General features: G+C 34.4%; 1 protein-coding gene across 1 annotated transcript in view; it reads right to left on the reverse strand.

The window, feature by feature from the left end:
* Positions 1–23,508, reverse strand: part of LOC149804251 (echinoderm microtubule-associated protein-like 6) — a 157,160-nt gene that overhangs the window by 128,785 nt on the left and 4,867 nt on the right. The window contains exons 2-5 of the mRNA XM_089938113.1: positions 20,738–20,897; positions 19,013–19,111; positions 9,447–9,701; positions 7,557–7,692 (exon numbers count right to left, since the gene is read on the reverse strand). Coding sequence (XP_089794239.1) covers positions 7,557–7,692; positions 9,447–9,701; positions 19,013–19,111; positions 20,738–20,897 — 650 coding nt within the window. The remainder of the gene's footprint in view (positions 1–7,556; positions 7,693–9,446; positions 9,702–19,012; positions 19,112–20,737; positions 20,898–23,508) is intronic.

Below are 23,508 nucleotides of genomic sequence, written 5' to 3' on the forward strand. Positions count from 1 at the left end.
CCAGATGTATGACTTGCACCATTTTCATTTAGGACCAAACTACTATCAGAACAAATCAATTGGTGAAAAACCCATTATAATATAGCCATCCATTTGGACAGGAGTTGAGATAACAATATTTTCAAGATATGAGTTTCTATTCAGGAGTAACAATAAGATGGTTGATGTGGTGTCAATACTGGATATCAGATCTGCACCATTTTCATTTAAGACCAAATGGATACCATAACAAGTACTTCTAGTGAAAATCCAATATCAATATGACTTTCTGTTCAAGTAGAGATACGACAACAATACTTTAATGAGGGCTGCCATGGCAGCTATATTCATATTAGACATCATATCAGTATCATTTATATTAAGGACAATAAACACAAAAAAAAGCCTTTTAGTGAAAACCCAGCCTGATATGACCATCCATTCAGGAGTAGTGATAAAAAGATTTTCAAGATGGATGCAGTGATGGCCACACTGGATGTCAGATCTGCACCATTTTCATTTACAACCAATTGGACATCATAAGCAGAAGTCTTTCAGTAAAAAACTCATTTTAACATGACCATCTATTTTCAAGATGGCCACTCTGGTGGCCATATTGGCTGTCCAAGCAGCACCATTTTCATTCAGGACCAACCAGATGACAAGATGAATATCTAAAGTTTGATGGCAATCCTCTAAGTAGTTTAGAAGAAGTAGCACTAAGAAACTTATGCTGATGGACAGATGACAACAGACATAAACTCTTTTGGTCTATGACCAGTAGAGCTAATAACTAAAAATTTCAGCTAGCTTGGAATTTGAGCTGAAATAGATGTATTCAATATAGGAAACCTACATGAAGCCATTTCTTATCTTTTGAAGTAGCATTCTCAAATCCAAAAGTACCAGGCTGGGACAATGCATTAATGTTATGAAAATGTTACATCATTCTAAAAGTAGATGACTACAATATTACAACTCATAACATTAGGTTTTTAAGGTAGTACTGCATTATTCTTCTTCATATGTTGTCCACCCAACAAAAAACATTTAGAATTTTTTTTTCTGGAATTTTCCAATACAATTTGGAGGGTGGAATTTTCACTAGATATTAATAATAATTCTGCAAAATCCTGAATAGCTGACAGATCTGGAAGTCTCCTGTGAGTTCTCCAGCAAACATCTGCACACTGTATATATGATCATTTTTCTAACATAATGTATTTGAGCTGGGGATGTGTGTCCTATATGCAAGTGATACAATAACATTTCATTAGGCTCTATTCTACAACTTAAAGTTTGGGGAGAAATTCCCCCCTCCCTTTGGAAAAAAGTTAGAATTTTCTGACACCAGGTGGGATTCAGTGAAGAAATAAAGATTAGGCTTGAAAACATGATACAATTTCGTGCATTCTCATGATTTATTAGTTATTCATGAGTGATACAACACCATCACATCTCTGTTCAGTTATGCATGAGTGATATAATACCATCACATCTCCAATTAGTTATACATGAGGGATGTAATACCATCACATCTCTAATTAGTTATACATGAGGGATATAATACCATCACATCTCCAATTAGTTATACATGAGGGATGTAATACCATCACATCTCCAATTAGTTATACATGAGGGATGTAATACCATCACATCTCCAATTAGTTATACATGAGGGATGTAATACCATCACATCTCCAATTAGTTATACATGAGGGATGTAATACCATCACATCTCCAATTAGTTATACATGAGGGATGTAATACCATCACATCTCCAATTAGTTATACATGAGGGATGTAATACCATCACATCTCCAATTAGTTATACATGAGGGATGTAATACCATCACATCTCTAATTAGTTATACATGAGGGATGTAATACCATCACATCTCCAATTAGTTATACATGAGGGATGTAATACCATCACATCTCCAATTAGTTATACATGAGGGATGTAATACCATCACATCTCCAATTAGTTATACATGAGGGATGTAATACCATCACATCTCTAATTAGTTATACATGAGGGATGTAATACCATCACATCTCTAATTAGTTATACATGAGGGATGTAATACCATCACATCTCTAATTAGTTATACATGAGGGATGTAATACCATCACATCTCTAATTAGTTAAACATGAGGGATGTAATACCATCACATCTCTAATTAGTTATACATGAGGGATGTAATACCATCACATCTCTAATTAGTTATACATGAGGGATGTAATACCATCACATCTCCAATTAGTTATACATGAGGGATGTAATACCATCACATCTCCAATTAGTTATACATGAGGGATGTAATACCATCACATCTCCAATTAGTTATACATGAGGGATGTAATACCATCACATCTCCAATTAGTTATACATGAGGGATGTAATACCATCACATCTCTAATTAGTTATACATGAGGGATGTAATACCATCACATCTCCAATTAGTTATACATGAGGGATGTAATACCATCACATCTCCAATTAGTTATACATGAGGGATGTAATACCATCACATCTCCAATTAGTTATACATGAGGGATGTAATACCATCACATCTCTAATTAGTTAAACATGAGTGACACAATACAACTTCATCTCTAATTATCTATATGCTAGTGATAATACACACTCATCTTTAATTGGTTATATGCCAGTGACACGAGAACTGATCCCAATTCCTTGATATCCAAGACTATACATTTTCAAAGTCAGACAAGTAAAATTTTCCAAGGTGCTAATCTGGCTTAAGTAATTTTGTAATATTTTATAATAAGTCAGTCAAGTAATAATTTTCATACTTTAATCACTTTATCTACATTTTCCTCACCATTAATGCCCTCTGGGCATACTGAATGCTTGAATCTGCCTCCATTTATTCATTCACATCCAGCGATACTACAGGAAGTGGTCACTAAATACTATTGCATGTGTTTAAAGTCTATTACTAATAAACCGCATATTCGGTTAAGTGATCAAATTATCAGAAAATCAACATTTTTCACACAAAACAGATCTGGCACAATTAATTAACAGTCCTTTAATGACCTTGTTATACTGTATCTATTCAACACATATACTCTTGAGCAGTTCACCCTTTGCTTTTAATCCACCAAGTCAATGCAATAAAAGTAATGAAAGGCACTTTACATGTCCATTTCCTTTACGAACTGATTAAATGACACTTATGAACCTTTAAGTATTTTTAACTGATTATACAGAGAATTGACTTCAATATGCGGTACTGAATCTGATGCAAAATAATTACACTAACTGAGCAGTCTGAGTTTGCACTTAAATGACAAAATCTTACTTTAGTAGAGGTAGCTGTCAAATGATGTTATCTTTTCTATTTCGATAAAATGAGTTTACTAAATTATTTTTGCATGGAAGTCATAAGAAGGAAAATTCAGCTAAAAGTGGAATGATAAAACATAAGGCTGCCAATGAGTTTGAGGTAACTATTCCTCCAAAGACACATAAACCAGACTGTCTGCCAAAAAATGTCAGATGTGACATTAATAAAGAAAGAAATTTTCAGCCACTGTGGGTTGATGATCATAAATATCTTGAATTCACCAACTCTGGAGCAAAAGATGTTTTGCAGTTTTTGCAAACAATATCCGAACTGGCACAGGTTGGAAAATCAGCGAGTGTAATGTGTCAATGGAACTGAGATGATAGCACTTCATTTCTAATCAGCAAATGTTAGTGTTGCAATACCACTTCATCGCTAATTGTTACATGATTATGTCACAATACCACTTCATTTCTAGTTAGATATCTCTAATTAGTTACAAGCTAGTGACACAATACCACTTCATCTCTAATTAGTTACATGCTAGTGACACAATACAACTTCATCTCTAATCTGTTACAAGCTAGTGGCACAATACCACTTTGTCTCTAATTAGTTACATGCTTGTGACACAATACCACTTCGTCTCTAATTAATTACATGCTAGTGACACAATACCACTTCATCTCCAATTAGTTACATGCAAGTAACACAACTTCATCTCTAATTAGTTACATGCTAGTGACACAATACAACTTCATCTCTAATTAGTTACATGCAAGTAACACAACTTCATCTCTAATTAGTTACATGCTAGTGACACAATACCACTTCATCTCTAATTTGTTACAAGCTAGTGACACAATACCACTTCATCTCTAATTAGTTACATGCTAGTGACACAATACCACTTCATCTCTAATTAGTTACATGCTAGTGACACAATACCACTTTGTCTCTAATTTGTTACATGCTAGTGACACAATACCACTTCATCTCTAATTAGTTACATGCTAGTGACACAATACCACTTTGTCTCTAGTTACATGCTAGTGACACAATACCACTTTATCTCTAATTTGTTACAAGCCAGTGACACAATACAACTTCATCTCTAATTTGTTACAAGCTAGTGATACAATACCACTTTATCTCTAATTAGTTACATGCTAGTGACACAATACCACTTTGTCTCTATTTAGTTACATACAAATGACACAATACTAACTCAAGTAACTTTTTCATTATGCTCTCCCAGAATCAAGCTTTCTCTTTGTAAAAACAAGGCAGTTTATATTTTTAAAAATCTATCCTATTTTTTAAGGGCATCATCCTTACAATACTTTAGATTTTTCTATACCTTTTTTTAAAATTTTATATCTAAATATATTTTATATTTTATCCTGTAGAGGAAAATATTCACTTGCATTTGGAAGAGGTTGTGTTCCTTATGATTTTAGCAATTTTTAACATTTATATTTTAACAACGTCTTTAAGATCTTCGCATTTTATCTTAAAGGACACATATATACATTTATTTGCTATTGGTATATCAAATTGTGATCCGCCCATGGTGCAATAATTCAAATATATAAACATTCTTGGAACTGTGTGGTGTTAGTTCTATTCCTGTATGTCAATGATGAATTTCCACTCATTATTCATTAGTGAGGTATGAAAATAACAATAAAAAGTAATAATAATCCCTGTTTTCTAAATGAACTTAACATGGTACACAATTTCATCGCAGTCAGATTCTTTTTCATTTCCCCAACCCTCTCATGAATTAGGGACACAATACACAGAAACTGGGAGTGAGAGAGAAGAAGAATCTTAGATGGATGTAAAACTTGAAACTGAACTTGCACCAAGTAACCTACAAGAAATACAGAATGTCGTGACAGTATGTGTACACTTCCCATGGGACCTATCTACAGAGTTCATATAATCAATGTTACAAAATGTTGCAATAGCCTGTCTTGGTTACAGGGCAAAGGCAAAATATGGGTTTATAATGCTTTGTTGTTGCTGTTGTTGTTTCTTAAACCTATTATAAAGTTCTAGAAATTAGCTATTAATAATTAAATATGAAAATGTCCAAAGGCCATCTCTCTCTATCTCTCTCTCTAAAGATGATTTTCACTTGTGTCATACCACAATGTCTCTGGATCTATGAAGAATGATGGTAAATGTTAAACTGACCAAAGGAAGAGAGAGAGATACACACACACACAGAGGGAGAGGGAGACAGACAGACAGAGAAAACAATTTTGTGGTTGGTAGTAACATTGATTAAAGCAGAATAATGACTCAGGTCAACAGTAAACATATTAAAATATTTAATTACCTCTTGTTGGTTCGTCATTTTGCTTAGTTACTATTCCATCCTAAATTCCATGCACCTGTATGTGAATGAGCATTTAGTGTCCATGAATAAAACAATGCGTTTGAAGTACTCTACTTTCTAAATTAAAACTATCTTTCATATATAAATCATAAGTGTGTCTTATATTGATTTAATCAATGTAAATAACAATAAAAACTCAAAAAAGAAAACAATCAACTTATCAATATGCAAAGCTGATTATGAATAACCAGAAAAAGCATAGAACTACATTTTGTAGTGGACACTTGGCAGGGATGCGAGTTCATTCACTCAGTCAATACACAGTTGCCCATAGTCAGTCTTAACTCCATTCACAAGACAAATATGTGCATTTGTATGTGATATAAAAAAACTACATGTATAGTATGTTTGCTGTATCAATCATCTACCACTCATTGTATGCATTTTTCATTGAAAGGAAACTCAGCAAGCCTCGTTTCCTTTCAATGAAATATTTATATATCCTGTGACATACGATTGATACAGTGTACATACTATACATATTATATATATAATGAGTAATGAGTGGAAATTCATTATTGACCTATAGGAATAGAACTGACACCACACAGTTCCAAGCTGTTTATATATTCAAATTATTGCGCCATGGGCGGATCACAATTCTCAAACCTGTATGATAGTATTATTTGTATTAAATTATTATTTCTGCCTACTATTATCAAACATTCTTCTATAGGAATCCAGGGATATCACTTTCCATTCTGTCTGGTGTGTATGTATATCCAGATCTTTGCTTAATATGATTGTTTATTAAGAATTTTATGTTAGTTCTTTTCCTGATGTTGTATATATGACTATCATATCAAATATGGCATTGTCAGGGAAAATAACAGTATAAGCTGATGAGAATCGGTTATATCACACATTACAAATCAAGCTGATTTACTAATAATGCTAATAAATATTTATCTGAACTACGGTTTTACCTCTAAACAACACATTTGCCAACAGACCCCTTGATTATTAACATTTTATTTTTTTTAAATGCCATTTCAACTTTGTAAGCCACTGCATAGTTTCTTAGTCACTGTATTTCATACACAAGCTTTTCATACACATGTCCAAGCGAAGACGTGTCTTACAATCCAAATCCTGTCATAACAAGAGGTAAAAGATGTACAGAATATACACAATAATCACAAGCTGAATGAGGTTAAGCAGTTCAGCAAACCCAGCAGTTAGAGAGGGGAAAGGTTGTGTTTCAAATCATTTAAACGATGTTGTTTCTTTTATTATAAACCATTTATACGATGTTGTTTCATTTATTATAAACCATTTACACGATGGTGTTTCATTTATTATAAACCATTTACACGATGGTGTTTCATTTATTATAAACCATTTACACGATGGTGTTTCATTTATTATAAACCATTTAAACGATGTTGTTTCATTTATTATAAACCATTTAAACGATGTTGTTTCATTTATTATAAACCATTTAAACGATGTTGTTTCATTTATTATAAACCATTTAAACGATGTTGTTTCATTTATTATAAACCATTTACACGATGTTGTTTCATTTATTATAAACCATTTACACGATGTTGTTTCGTTTATTATAAACCATTTACACGATACACATTAGGAAACTTTGGTAAATGTTGCAGCCATAGTTTCCACAGAAGGATCATGGGTCTTTCAACGATGGTCTGAAGCAAAAAAAATTCCACAAAAACTGGTACCCACCGAAAAATAACACATTGTCAGTATTTCATCATTCTGATATTACAGTTCATTGTTATATCCTAAATTCCCACAAATCCAAACTTATTATAATTAGATCCACCCTAATGACTTTTTGAACAAATTAACATGTGGCAAGGGGTTGAAGTAAAGTAATCCATACCTTTGTATCCATCTTTAATGTTGACCAGATTTATGGAGGTGATGGATTTAAAATCCATGTCCCATAGTTTGACCACACCATCCTTCCCTCCTGTCACAAACCCCTCATCAGCACTACTCATAGTGTAGATGGCACCCTGGAAAAATTAAACATCATTGCAAATGCATCAAACTGATAAAAAAGCAAACATTTTGTTATATTAAAATTATATGAAGCTGATGAGTTGGTTTACATTAAATTAGTTAATAATATTTGTAAGGCAGTCCAAATGGGGAGAGATAAGGTTGAAAGACTTCTATATGTACGCAAACTGAGATCAAATTTTCTTGCTTCAGATATTTCTGAGAATATTGGGAATCTTCTATGAGAGAGATATAATACAAGGGATGAAGAAAAAAAAACTTCAGTTTTAAAATTATCAAACTGAGAGTAGCATTGTCTTGAAAAACAAGTTGAGGAATTAGTCAAATTTGAGGAAATTATCAGTATGTCTTCAGCAATAAAAGAGGACTGTAGATTATTATGACTATTTTAATCTTTAATGTCTGCTTAATGCTGAGAAAATATGTGTAATTCAAAACAAGCAGGATGAAAATTTGAGACAGTGAAATAGGATCTAGATCCCAAAGTAAAAAATTTCAAAATCATGAACACTCTCAATCTCAACAATTCTTTCAAAATTCTTAACTGATCCATTTTTCCCCAAATGTGTTAATGTACAAGCTCCATTACCAATATCTCTGTAAATTTACATCAAAAGGCAAAACTTGTGAATTGCATCAGAGATGGACATATTAGATCAACTAAAATTACTTATGTGAAAATTACAAAGGTAAGAAAAATGCTAATGTATCTACCTTTTAGATACTTTAAGGTAAAGTGAAGATTAGGATGTGAAAGAGACACTTAGCAAATTACATCTAAGTACATGATCAAAATGTACGTAAAGCAAACATAACTGTTATATGAAACTGACATCAACTTTCTACGATTTCTATAGCAGCATAGACAGAAATTTCTTTTTCCTGCTTCACATGCATTACTGTAACTTCCCAAAAATACGGGCCAAAGATTCAAGATTAAAGATAATTTGAGATTAGCTATCTGTAATAACTGATGTTCAATGTTTAACTGAGACAGGTGTCAGCTTCATGAAGGAGTATGGATTAAAATGTATCACATCACTGCTGTCATGACCTGTCTCCCACATTCAATATTACTAAAACAAAGTCAAAATTATGTCTGAAGTGAAAATGTCAAAATGTGTGAAAAAAGATAATGTCAATGGCATCTGAATGTATCCCAAGATATAAAAAAAAAGACAATAGAGTCTCACATTATATGTCCAAGGTGTCTAATTAATTTCCTAAGTAAAAATAGATTCTCATTCTAGAGATCCAAGGCCTCTGAATGTATTACTTTGTAAAAATAAAGTAACTTTCACTTTTGACATAAAATATGTCTAAGTGTATTCCTTACTAAAAATAAAACCTCTCACTTTAGACATCTGATATGTCTGAGTGTATTCCTTACTAAAAATAAACACTCTCACTTTAGATATCTGGGATGTGTGAATATATTCCTTACTAAAAATAAACACTCTCACTTTAGATATCTGCGATGTGTGAATATATTCCTTAGTAAAAATAAACACTCTCACTTTAGCTCAAATTAAATATCACAATAAAAAAGCATCCAATTATGCCATGTGATGAATATAATTCATTGTTTGTACTCATTTCAAATTAATTTATGAATGAATAATTTATTGCTTGGTTGACAAGGCTGTAAATGTACAGACACTCACTTCATTTCATAAATTTCACATAAAAAGATGCACTCTTACAAAATTCTATACTTCCAAGTGGTATATTTAGAATGGTTACTCACACTATGAGCTGCCTGTACCACTCGACTCAGATTGCTTCCCTTCCAGACGTAAACATCCCCGCCAAGAGTTCCAGAATATGTTGTATCTTCAGGACCAAATGCCAAGCATAAAATTGTCTGTATTTCTCCTGCTTTCCCAAATATTCCCTTTTTAGGTGTCAGTGCATTACCACAAAGAGACCAGAACTTGATGTGCTTCACACCACAGCTGACCACAGTGTTGTCTTGAAAAAGGTGGAACTGGACATCAAAAATCTGAATGATATAGAAAAGAATAATTTAGAGAACTTATGAGTCAGCACAAAAGTCCCTTGCAACAAGGTCGATCACTTATAAGTCAGTACTGAGGTCTTTACTATTGAATCGCTCACTTATGAGTTAATACTAAGGTCCACTGCCATAAAGACCCCCACTTGTAAGTCAGTACAGGGTTGCCTGCTATTGAGTCCCTCACTTATAAGTCAATAATGAGGTCCCTTGCTATAAAGTCCCTCACTTATAATCAGCACAGAGGTCCTTGGAGTCCCTCTATGAGTACAGAGGTCCACTGCCATAAAGTCCTCACTTATAAGTGAGCAAAGAGGTCCATTATTATAAATTCCTTCAGTATAATGCTGACCCCTGAAATTGCAGGAATGGATCCCATTAAAATAGTTATTGTTCCATCATTGCTACTATAATTATTTCACTTGCCTTTAGTTTTAGGCAAAAGAGAAGCAACTATCAACTGGCTTCACATCATTAAATACCTTTTTTTTATTTTTTCATATACTATTATGACACAACCTTGCTGGAACTTCTCTCTGTACAAGGCTGCCCCACTTATTACCCAGGTCACTTTCATCGCTTCATTGAACAGCATCACCAAGAGCAGATACTGGATTTTAAACACTGCATAAACATAAAAATCACGTGACTTTAAGGCAAAATAGTCTCCAAGTTACTAAACTCATTTTAAGCAATAAAGCTTTTTGAATATAACAATTGATCTGAACAAAACTTGTGTGAATTTCTGTCTCTCCTGTCAATATGATGAACAAGCATTCTGCTTACCAGACAAACTGAAGCATTTTAAGATAATAAAACTTAGTTTATAACAATATTTCAACAAAGAACATATAGGACTTTCAAAAGCTAGTGCAGATCTTAAAATTGTTGAATCAGATGCAGATGTCACTGACATAAAAAGCCATACCTCTGTTTCACCGTTCAAAGGTAAGGCAAAAATAAGATATCCTGCTAGTGAAAGCAAACTGATAAAACAGAACAGAACTTTACTGATTAGGTGTATGTAAAACAGCAGTAAATACAATACATAATATACATACAATACACTGTTGTATGACGAACAGGACCTGACTGATTTTTGATGTACACAAAAAAGCAATATAATACTTAATTTATATACAATACACTGTTTCATAAATGAACAGAACTTCACTGACCTGATGTATGCAGTCAATACAACGCACTTTTGCATAAATGAATCAATAATGGCAAATGTATACATTAAAACTTGGGGGAGAAGATAGGGACAGAACTAGACAACAAGAGAAGGTAATTTAACTTGGAATGCATTCTACACATTTACTTAGTTTTTGGTTGTTTTTGTTTACAGTTGTTGTAATAATTGTAATAGTTTATAAACACACTTCCTTTCTGCCAATAATAAGGATCAATGTAAGATTTTCTAAGTAAGCAGTGTAGGGTAACGATCAGGACAAAATGACATTCATCTTTAACATCATTATCTATACAAAGTTCACAATTCCTTTCATGCCTTTCTTTTCTAACATGTCTACCAGTCTTGATCCTTAATTGGTGTGAAACCCTTTATTTCCATAATGCCTCTCTGTGGCTGGCATAAGCAATTCTTCTAAGACAAAAGAAGTTTTGAAGACTACATTTAATGACACTGACCTGACAATTTACTGAGTTCCAGATAGGATAAAATTCACAATACTGTGTGAAATGCAACTAGAGTAACTTTCCAGTTTCATAAATATTAATGGTATCACTGTATGCTATTTCTGATTACTGGCAATAGCAAAATTGCATCACTGAACAGAAGCTTTTGTCAAAGTAAAAAAACAGTAATAAATAGTAAATGGAAACTATTAAAATACATACCATGCTTCTTCAGTTTCAAAATTTTAATATTTACAAAATTTATATCCATATAGACTCCATTTAAGTTAAATCCCAAGAATGACCATTAGGCATGCTGTGTAATTTTGTTTGCAAATAAAATGACCTCTTTATTCTCAGGATAATCAAGTGCATGTACACTACTTGTATTTAGGTTTTGATCTCTGCCCATTCTAGTGTCACTGGTTGAGAAACCTATTTTTTCTAGCAAAATATGTTCTTTGATAATACTTACCCAGTCATAATACCTTAGGAGAACTACTAATACCTCACAAATCCAGCCCTCCTAGGCTAAAAACCTTTAGCTAAAATGCTAAAAGTTATCTGCCCCACCTAGGTGGCAGTTAGACAGTGAGCTCCCCTTCATACTGGAATTGGCACAAAATCCATTGAAAATCGTCAGTTAGGACCAGAGCAGAAGGCACACTCTCTATTTGGATGTAACTGAGGGGATGCTGGGAGGGCGTCTGTTATGACTGGTTTAGAATTATCAAAATACGTTACAGAATCATAATAACTTAAGAGAATAGGTAAGATGTGGAGGGAGATACATCCCCTTACACAGAGAGACATTTCCAGACCCCTAAGGTGAGTGAGACAGCTTCTGGATAACCTGACTGGGGAGAAGCTTCAAAATGGAAAAATGTTCCTTCCCACAAATCCAGCAGAAGTAGTTTAGCCACATCTTTATGAAGCTGTTGAACAACCTCGAAAGGTAACCTTTAGCACTAAGGGTAATGGTTTCTCCTGATCGAATTGAGCCATTTAGGATGAAAGAACTCCAATAAAAACTCATCTCTGCATCTCAAGGCATGGATAATTACAGTTAGAAAACAATTTCACTCAAATGCAATGTTTATGGTGACTGTCCTAACTTTGCGAACTGATATGCCAAGTAAATTTATTGGCGTTGATTTAGTTCAAAACACAGAACTGATTGCCCATTTCATTCAGGTGTAAAGTGTCTATATATCATCCATCTTGAAGGTAAAATGATCTTCCTCAATGCAATGGCTACATATTCCTGAAATACGTATCAGTGTTATACACTTCAGAGCTTGTGAGGAGGCAGCACTAATATTTTATATGAACTAATTAAGCTCTTGAGAACAGTTCAAATGGTCTTGTTCAGCCAGCCTGATAAATTCCACTTCGGAAAGGCCCCAGTGAAATCCAAATGAACAGAATATCAGATAGGCTTATGGTTTGTCTGATATCCTCTCTTCCATGATAGCACAGTCTGCCAGTGATCATGGAATGGTAGGTTTAATTGTCATTGGTGCTAACTGTTTATCACTGAAGAGCTACAGAACGTTAGCTTTGTTGTTGTTGTTGTTGTGGGGTTTAACGCCATTTTTCAGCACGATAGGCTATACATGGCGGCCAGTATTAATGGTGGAGGAAGAACCCGGAAAACCCCGGAAAGAACCACCGACCCACGAGAAGCTACTGGCAAGCTTTCTCACATGCCCACATTGCAGAACGTTAGCTACTGAGTATGGATACTGACATTGGTATAAATTGCTTTTGTGCACTCCACTGAGATTATATTTTACTGACTTCACACGCCTCTAAGGTAGATGGCCATCTCACCTGAGGGATTCTCCACCACTTGTGTGAACTGTTTGTTCTTAAAGGTATATTTAATAAGATCCCGACTTGCGGGTTCAGTCACTCTGGATTGGGTTGAAATACCTGTCATCATGGTTGTTTAACACAGATGACAGAACATCTCAGTTCCTGGAGATCCTGTTGCAAGATTGATGAGGTTGGTCCAATATTTCCCATTTGAGTGCAGTAATCAGGATGAGGAGACACTCTGATTATTCTGAATCTTGTATTACATTCAAACTATGAAGAAGTGTATACATTTGGCTATTCCAATCAACAGGAAGAGCATAGATTATCCAGTCCTTTTGGGTCCAAGATTGGTGAGATAAAGATTGGGATTCTTTGCAATTCCACCGTGTCACCAATAGATCCACCATACATCAATCCCATCAAGCACCTATTTAGTGAAAACTGAGGAATGAAGAGACCATTCTGTTTTGTATTAGGTCTTTCTTGTAGAATGAGTCTGCAAATGCATTAGTCAGCCTAGGATATGTCGAATGTAAACCTGGATTGTCACTGAGGACACCACTTCAGAAAATCCCCATCAAGAATACAAAAGATATTATATATTGTACATAACAGATAGAAGGCCTCAAGGTAGATTAGTTCTGTAACTAACTGAGTTACCTTCTCTAAATAAAGTCTTTATTATTATTATTATTATTATTATTATTATTATAGGTATGAGAACTTGCTTCTGCTGTGCTGTTTGAGATATATCACCACAGAAGTTATCAGACAGAATGAGAATTCCATTCCCACGTAGGTTCTCCAACCACCAATTAAAAGCTTTCACAACAGTTTCCATCTCGAGAAGTGAGTATGTAAATAATGATCCTAAGGGGGTCACACTCCTAAGGTATTCTGAAATGGTAGGAGACCTACTCCTCTCCTTATCTGTGTTCACATCCATGGTGATCTTAATTGCCAGGTGTTGTGCTTGCAGACATATCCATGATGCAAGTCCAAAGTGGTCTCCCTGCCTACAAGATACAACCTCATGTTGTTGCAGATTGTGAGAGTTTGTTCAGTCTCCATTTGGACCATGTCATGATTGTTATGAGAGCCCAATAAAGCGACCAAGGACTAAGACATCTGCTGCTGCATTGAGCAAAACTCAGCAGGTGAAGGAATTCTCTAGCAGATAGATTGCTCCATATAGACATGGAACCTACCATTGTATGAATTCAATTCTCGTTTATTGGGAAACATATTCATTTTGCTTTGCTTGAACACTGATTCCAGACCTAGTTGACTGAATCCTGAAAGGGTACAATGTCATAGATCTCCTTATTGACAAGAAGACTGAGAATGAAAGGAGGCTAACATTGGTGAAATCATGTCTTGCTCCAAACAGTAACTAGCCTGCTGCTTTGTAGCCTGTTGCAGGCAAATCACAGAACTTCTGGAAGCCTTTTGAGTGAGGGCGTGAAATCATGCCTCTTGCAAGTCCACACTGATTGTGCAGTCTCCACAATGGATGGCATTAGAACCATTTGTTGCATTCCATCATGAACCCAACTGTAACAGAGTTGCTTAAATGCACTTAAATAATCAAGTAATAAGTGGTGCATTATAGCTGAAAGAACTCTGGCTAAAGGTTTAGTAGATGTGCTGAATATGATGAGTCCCCAGGAAACTACTGTTGGATCCACATGTTGTCATGGTAAATCTAACCCATTCAGAAATGAAAGATTGGAGCCTTATCCCTACTGGGATCTGAGATGAAAGGGGGCATGTATGTAATAGGGATCGTCTCATGGAACACAGGTGAAAATGATCAACCTCCCTTTCACTCTTCCATTTAGGTCTGAAGAACTGTGGTTTTCTATGGTTTTAATTCAGGACTGCTTCATGGTAACATGAGCTCCAGGGGCATCCCTTTGAATTTTTCCTTGCAAATCACACTGCTGTAGCTGAGACTGTGAGGAAAGGTGGCTTGTTGAGAATTCTGTCAACCTTATCAATAAAGTAGAATAGATTATGAAGGTTGTGAGCATAGCTTGGCCCAAGATGGTCTTTAAGGTGGAGGTAGAGAGCATTATATCTTGTTCCAGTTGTTGTAAACTACACAAGCTGTATAACTGATGATGTTGTTGCTCTCCTTATCACTGCCCATTAAATGATATGGTTTTCAACCCTATCTATCTATCTATCTATATATATATATATATATATATATATATATATATATATATATATATATATATATATATATATATATATATATATATATATATATGTATGTATATATATATATATATATATATATATATATATATATATATATATATATATATATATATATATGTGTGTGTGTATATATATATATATATATATATATATATATATAGAGAGAGAGAGAGAGAGAGAGAGAGAGAGAGATGTGGTGAATGTCCTGATTCATGAACTTGTGAGTATCCATGCAGAGTTACCCACTATGATAAAGACATGTAAAAGTGGATTTAGGAAGTGGATGCTGAATAGTAAATTCATGTCACAAAGGTCAATCTGGTAGAATCACTGCAGTGTTGCTTATAGTAATTACATGCACAAAGTGGAAGCCAACTAATCAGTTCTTGTAACAGCTTGCCCACAGGAAGGCCTATATTTTGACTGCCAATACAGGTAGAATCACTGCAGTTTTCCTTATAGTAATTACATGCACAAAGTGGAAGACAACTAATCAGTTCTTGTAACAGCTTGCCCACAGGAAGGCCTATATTTTGACTGCCAATACAGGTAGAATCACTGCAGTTTTCCTTATAGTAATTACATGCACAAAGTGGAAGACAACTAATCAGTTCTAGTAACAGCTTGCCCACAGGAAGGCCTATATTTTGACTGACAATACAGGTAGAATCACTGCAGTTTTCCTTATAGTAATTACATGCACAAAGTGGAAGACAACTAATCAGTTCTTGTAACAGCTTGCCCACAGGAAGGCCTATTTTTTGACTGCCAATACAGGTAGAATCACTGCAATGTTCCTTAAAGTAATTACATGCACAAAGTGGAAGACAACTAATCAGTTCTAGTAACAGCTTGCCCACAGGAAGGCCTATATTTTGACTGCCAATACAGGTAGAATCACTGCAATGTTCCTTATAGTAATTACATGCACAAAGTGGAAGACAACTAATCAGTTCTAGTAACAGCTTGCCCACAGGAAGGCCTATATTTTGACTGACAATACAGGTAGAATTACTGCAATTTTCCTTATAGTAATTACATGCACAAAGTGGAAGACAACTAATTAGTCCTAGTAATTACATGCACAAAGGAAGGCCTATTTTTTTGACTGACAATACAGGTTCAATTATCAAAGAATTGTTAATAGTAATTACATGTATGACGTGGAAGGTAAATAACCACTTCTAATAACAGGTTATCTGTAGGAAGGCAAACTTGATTGGTTTCCTATACAGGTAAAATTACTGAAGCTTTGCTTATAGTAACATGTATGAGCTGGGTAAACCATGTATAGAAAAATTACCCATACTTATCTGACCATAGCGGAAGCTATACAGTATTATAATTTAATTTTCTAAATTACATACAAAAACCTGTACATAAAAAAAAAACAACTGCAGTGTCATTATTGATAATTACAAAGTAGACACTACATTATAAGAGAATGTTACCTGTAGGGAAAGGCTCATTGACATTCTATGCAGGTAAAATGTCACACATATGACTATGAATTAGAACATTAAGAGAGGATAATAGGAAAACTGAACTGTATGTATCCTGACTTGGGCATAAATTATACAGCAATATTAAATGAATTTACTATACCATCCAACAGACAAGCACTTATTGATACACTTATAACACTGTGAGGGGACGCCATTGTGACCCGTGCAAGTATGTATGAAATGCACCTAATTGTGTTAAGATGGCAAAGTGATAACATAGGGAAACTTTAGAAGAACAGAAAAGTTGGAAATTTATAAAAAGAGTAATCTTCCCTTTGAAGATGAAACTCCAAGTTGTTTTTTGGGCAGAAAATTTCCAAACTGCTTGTATAGATTTTTCGAGGCGCTTTTCTGTAGAGAGTGTGCTACCCGGCACGAGCAGAAGTACTAACTGGTGATTTGACGGGATATGGTGCCAATCCCAATATCAAGGAAAGATCACTCTAACTGCCACCTATGTGGGCTGATAACTTTTAGCTTTTTAGCTAAAACATTTTCAACCAAGGAGGGTAGAAATAGTTCTCCTAAGGTATTATGATTGGGTAAAGTATTTTGAAGAAGAAACTGTCATTTCCTGGTGTTACATGGTACCGTATTCACAATACCCAATGGCTAGTTTCATTTCACTATTTGTAGCCTCTCTCATTTGATCTGACCTGCTGAATCTTGCCCACAAACAGGTGCTATCTGGAATGACCTGAACACAGCTGTGGTATATTTAAAAAGCACATAAACAGCAAAGCCATGTGGTTCTTGTGAGAATGCATATCCTAACTAAAAGTAGAAAGAACTATTTACTCAGTGGTATTCATTGATAATGGAATAGAGTATTGCCCTTGTACTTGAGTAAGATCACAATCATCAGGTAGCTTAATACCAATTATAATCATCCTGAAACCTCTCTCTCAAATATTGGATCATATTTTATTTCATCATGAGGTGCAAGAAGAAAAATGCGATGGAATACCTGTCTTTATCATGGCTATTAATTTTGGAACTTGTCTGTTTTAATGCACATACATGTAATCAAATTTAAACAAGGTATATTACTAGTGCATGCTGCTTTTGCACAATTACATCTGATGTATGTGAATTTAATACTGACAATCATGTAAATATTTTAAAATCCTTCTCAACATTGAGTCCTATATTTTTTATGTGCACAATCTCTTCCCCACAATGATAATTATTTTTTACACACTTTTGGGGAAATTTTTTACATACAAAAAAAATAAACATACAAGAAAGTGATCTGGATCGCATAATCCATGGATAAGCTGATTTGGAGTATAAGACAAAGCCCAGATTTTCTGTTAAAAAATATCATACTATTGGCAACAACTACAGTAATTGCATGCATTGGTGAAAGGATATGCTTAAAGAAAAAGTGGACTTTCACATTCTTTCCCTAAGTGCATGATCACTCATAACAAACAAGTGTGCCATGGTTGCAGGCACACAAGAGTCAAAAGTTGGGGGGGACATAGGACTAACAATTGCTGGAAACCCATGATCCCATGCTCAAGTGCAAACACTGTCATTCTTCAAATGCATCAATGATGAATAGTACAACTCTAACTTTAGTGTCAGAATTTGGTGTGAAATGTATAGTCAAGGACAATTATGCTAATTCTTCAAAGACTGCCCATGACCAAACTTTGAAACTTTTTCTCATAAGACTTTCCAACAATAAGCCAGTTTTTTTCTTTATGAACTGTACATGTCCAGCCCTAAGGTCGTACCAAAACAGTAATATTATACATGAATCAGGCAGATCAGAAAACCTACTGCCTGATCAACTAAATACATATTTTTCTAAAACAAAACAAATTCATCATCAATAATGAATTTTCACTGCTTCATAAATGCTTTATAATTAAAATGACAATTTGAAAGTCTTTTCTAATTATTGGATTACAATACAATAAGTCATTTCAGATCATTCATTTGTTTTTTCTTAGACATAAAAACATAAAATGGGTCACAAAAATGCCCATATACATTCTGTTAAAAATGGTGCATATGAAAACATGCATAACCATTCTATATTTTCAAAACTTATATAACTGAACTTAAGAATCTGTGGGATAACTTTTCCACACTAACCCGATCAGAATGTCCCCGGACAGTGGCCAGGACTTTGCCTCGTCTCCAGTCCCACACCACAATGGTAGCATACTGATCCATGCCTACTGACACAAGCCGCTGAAAAAGTTAAGCAAAATCTGAAATAAAATATTCAACAAAAATCAAAACCAGAATAAGATTTTCTCATCTTAAGAATATTGAACTCAGAAGCTATTCAAACGTCTTGTCACATTTGATCTTACTTAATACAGATAAATAGAATATTGAACTCAGAAGCTATTCAAACGTCTTGTCACATTTAATCTTACTTAATACAGATAAATATAATTACAAGTAAATATACTTGCATATAAGGCATGTCCAACTGCAAACAAGGGTTAGAAGTCAAATTAAATTTTATAATTTGGGTTCTTTTGGGGTTTTTTCTTTTAAGGCTTCAAATAATATTTGAGGTTCAAGACACAAAGCATTTACAAGATTGCCTCCATGTTGTTGTTGTTGTAGGGTTTAACACCATTTTTCAGCACAAGATAGACTATACATGGAGGCCAGTATTAATTGTGGAGGAAAAAGCCGGGAAAACCCTGGAAAGAACCACCGACCCATGAGAAGCTACTGGCAAGCTTTCTCACATGCCCACATAGGCCAAACCCGAGACTCGAACCCACACAGACAGAGGTGAGATGGCAGTGATCTGTAACAGTGAGCGCATTAGACCGCTCAGCCACTTGAAGCCCCATCTCCATGTTGAGAATAACAGTGATTACAAATTTTATAAAGTATGCTATTAGTTTGTTTGTCAGTAAAAAGAAATTAAAGATAAAATGAAAATTAATATATAATTAAAATGACAGGATGTCTTTAATTTGCATAATATGCACAAATAACATCTTAAAAACCTAACAGAATGGTTCAGAAAGATTACAAATAATTAAAATAAGAATTTTCTAATCAAAGGATAGAAAACTCATGGTAATTGCAAAAAGTATGCAATGTAACTGAAGGTGAGTTATCAAAAGTATCCTCAGATCATATTCTATTAGAGCTACTGTAACAGTAAATTCATGTCAACATAATAATCAAAATTATTTGGCAATATTCTGAAACTACAGTAAAACATCACAAGCAAGCATCTCAAACACCCAAACATATGTTTAATATATTTGTTATATCAATATTATTATGCATGGCTAACTTTTCAATGGGTAATTTAATCTCACTTCATTCCATATTGCTTGTACATGTGTTCATGTAAACACTGCTGTACTGCATTATTATGTTTTTGAACTTTATAATTCAGCCTGTAGGCACATAGTGTCTTTGTTCATGCCTGAAGTAATGTAATTTCTTTGCCAATACTTTGAAATTTTAGAACTGATTAAGTGTAGTCTGTAAATGTGCCTTCATGCCACCCCTGTAAGGTGGGGATAGAGAAACTTACAAGATAGGGTTTGACCCACCATTTCCAAAAGTAGGGTATGAAGATGGATTGGTAAAATCAAGGGAGAGGGGTAGATCTACCCATTCCTTGAGAAGGGATAGAGGACATGACGGAGATTAGATAGGGTAAAGATTTTGATCAACTCCCTTCAGGTATAGCAAGATGGGAAAAGGGACTGGAGGCAATAAATTACCAAATGCAAACAGCCAATGGGATACAAGGACAAGATGATTTTGAGCAGATTACAAGTATATCATAAGACTACAAATTTACAGTTTGTATCTGAGAGATGTCCTACATACATTTCCATCTTTGTCAAATCCAACTGCACCCACACCATTCTCATGTCCATCTTTAAGGATGGAAATGGTCTGTACTGTATTGGAATCCCATACACAGATCGATGGCATCTTCCCTGTCTGTCCAGTTGCCACAAGGGTCCTCTCTGGGTGCAGGGCCAAGCTGGGAATATACAGAAATATAGCTCTGTCATGAAATTAAAGAACTTATCTAAACTGATCTAAAAATAGCTGATTCTATGGATATAGAAAGTGGATGTTTTCTTTAATTATGACATAGCTGCAGTTCTTGGATGTCCCTGTCCTAAAAATATGAGACCCCACCATGATACCTATTTTCCTTGCAATAACTCAAACAAATTGCACAAGTATGGTCATTTCACCAATACAGAAAGTCACCAAACTGGTAACAGTGTAATAGTCAATAATGAAAATGTAAGACTGTTGAGAACAGTGAAAATTGTGATTGTTTGTCATATTAAAACAATAACAATTCTCAATGGCTGTACCATGCCATTCTTGCATTTTATGAGAATCAAGATGGAATCAAGGAATAGGTGATAGTTTCTTTTCTATATTAATTTATCTCATTTGCTAAATTAAATTTCAAATTGATAAATGTGACAAGACACTGGAAGAAAAACAAATGACCATATTCCATTCATTTTTTTTATTTCACCTTTAAGCAACACAGCATGCAACAATCTCATTTTCATTAATCCATCTTTAATAAGGAACTTCTCAACTGCAGGTATAGGATCAGAACCCTCTAGTTCATGATCATTCACCCCATCAAAGGTGATCATTAAATTCTCCATCTTGATATCTACAACTTGAACTATCTGCACATAATTCTGTATTTAAACACTGGGTAATTGTTATTTGTAAGAAGCCACAAAAATCCTCATGTCTCACACATAATTCTGTATTAAAACACTGGGTGATTGTTATTTGTAAAAGGAAACACAAATCCTCATATCTGACACATAATTCTGTATTTAAACACTGGGTGATTGTTATTTCTAAGAGGCCACACAAATCCTCATGTCTCACACATAATTCTGTATTTAAACACTGGGTGATTGTTATTTCTAAGAGGCCACACAAATCCTCATGCCTCTCACATAATTCTGTATTTAAACACTGGGTGATTGTTATTTGTAAGAGGCCACACAAATCCTCATGCCTCTCACATAATTCTGTATTTAAACACTGGGTGATTGTTATTTGTAAGAGGCCACACAAATCCTCATGTCTCACATAATTCTGTATTTAAACACTGGGTGATTGTTATTTGTAAGAGGCCACAAAAATCCTCATGTCTGACACATAATTCTGTATTAAAACACTGGGTAATTGTTATCTGTAAGAAGCCACAAAAATCCTCATGTCTCACATAATTCTGTATTTAAACACTGGGTAATTGTTATTTGTAAGAAGCCACAAAAATCCTCATGTCTGACACATAATTATGTATTTAAACACTGGGTGATTGTTATTTGTAAGAAGCCACACAAATCCTCATGTCTCACATATAATTCTGTATTTAAACACTGGGTGATTGTTATTTGTAAGAGGTCATACAAATCCTCATGTCTCACACATAATTCTGTATTTAAACACTGGGTGATTGTTATTTGTAAGAAGCAACAAAAATCCTCATGTCTGACACATAATTCTGTATTTAAACACTGGGTTATTGTTATTTGTAAGAAGCCACAAAAATCCTCATGTCTCAGCTACTCATAATATGAGTAAGTAATCACAGTCACCAGCCCCTCTTTGTGAACCCTTACAAGACTTGCAAAATTTTTGTCTTAAGTCAACAAACCAACATATAGAAGCAGTATCTTTCTTCTTTGATTTGTCACACTTAATGTCTATGATCTAGTATTAATGTTCTTGATGGGTCTGCTGAAGAAACATGCTCTCATTATAGAGCATCTAACAGTTGCTCCAGTTGGCCAACTTTAGCTAAAGGAATATGACAAGTCTTAATAATCAAACAGGTCACATTTTCTTGCCAAATATCATGTTGGCTATTCATCTTTAAACTTCTATCATTATTGTAATCTTGGGGCAATGAAAGTCTTTTACTGGGCAACCATGTATTTTCAACATTCTTTTGTGATTGATACAAGACAGACCAATGGATCTCTGACATCACTTCTATTTTCAACTCTACCAAGCAACAGGTTAAGAATTCTGCAGTGTTCAGACTATACACTGACTTTAAGGCAAAGATGAAGAACAGCCAGTACACAAGTGTAAAAGTATTTGCTACAATTTTTAATTGCACACCTGAACATGCAGAGACTGTGACATTTTTTTAATCACATTAGTTGTGAGCCCATCTACAGCAGAATGTGAGCAAGGTCTCAGTCTCATGAATAATGTTAAAAGAAGAAAACTATTAAAAGTAGAACATGCCTCCAGTGCTTATTAACATCAGCTCTGCTAAAGCAACTGACACTGATAGATCAACTGAACATAAGTTAACATCTAAAGCTGGAATGAGTCATTGCTTTCAATCAAATGGACTTAAAATCTGAGTGAACAAAGTACAAATTACTTTGGTTTCAATCAAAACCTGGAGAAAACATTGATTTAAATTAAATAAAATAAATTTTAAACAGACAAGAACAAACAATACTTTTTGTAAAATACACTATTTTCAGAAGCAAATACACACTGAAAATGAGTCAATTAAAATGGTTTATAAATAATAATAATAATAATAACAAGAAGGAGGAGGAGGAGGAAAAACATTTAGA

The sequence above is a fragment of the Sinohyriopsis cumingii genome, chromosome 2 (genome assembly GCF_028554795.1).
Source record: "Sinohyriopsis cumingii isolate HCF-2022 chromosome 2, ASM2855479v2, whole genome shotgun sequence".
Taxonomy (NCBI): Eukaryota; Metazoa; Mollusca; class Bivalvia; order Unionida; family Unionidae; genus Sinohyriopsis; species Sinohyriopsis cumingii.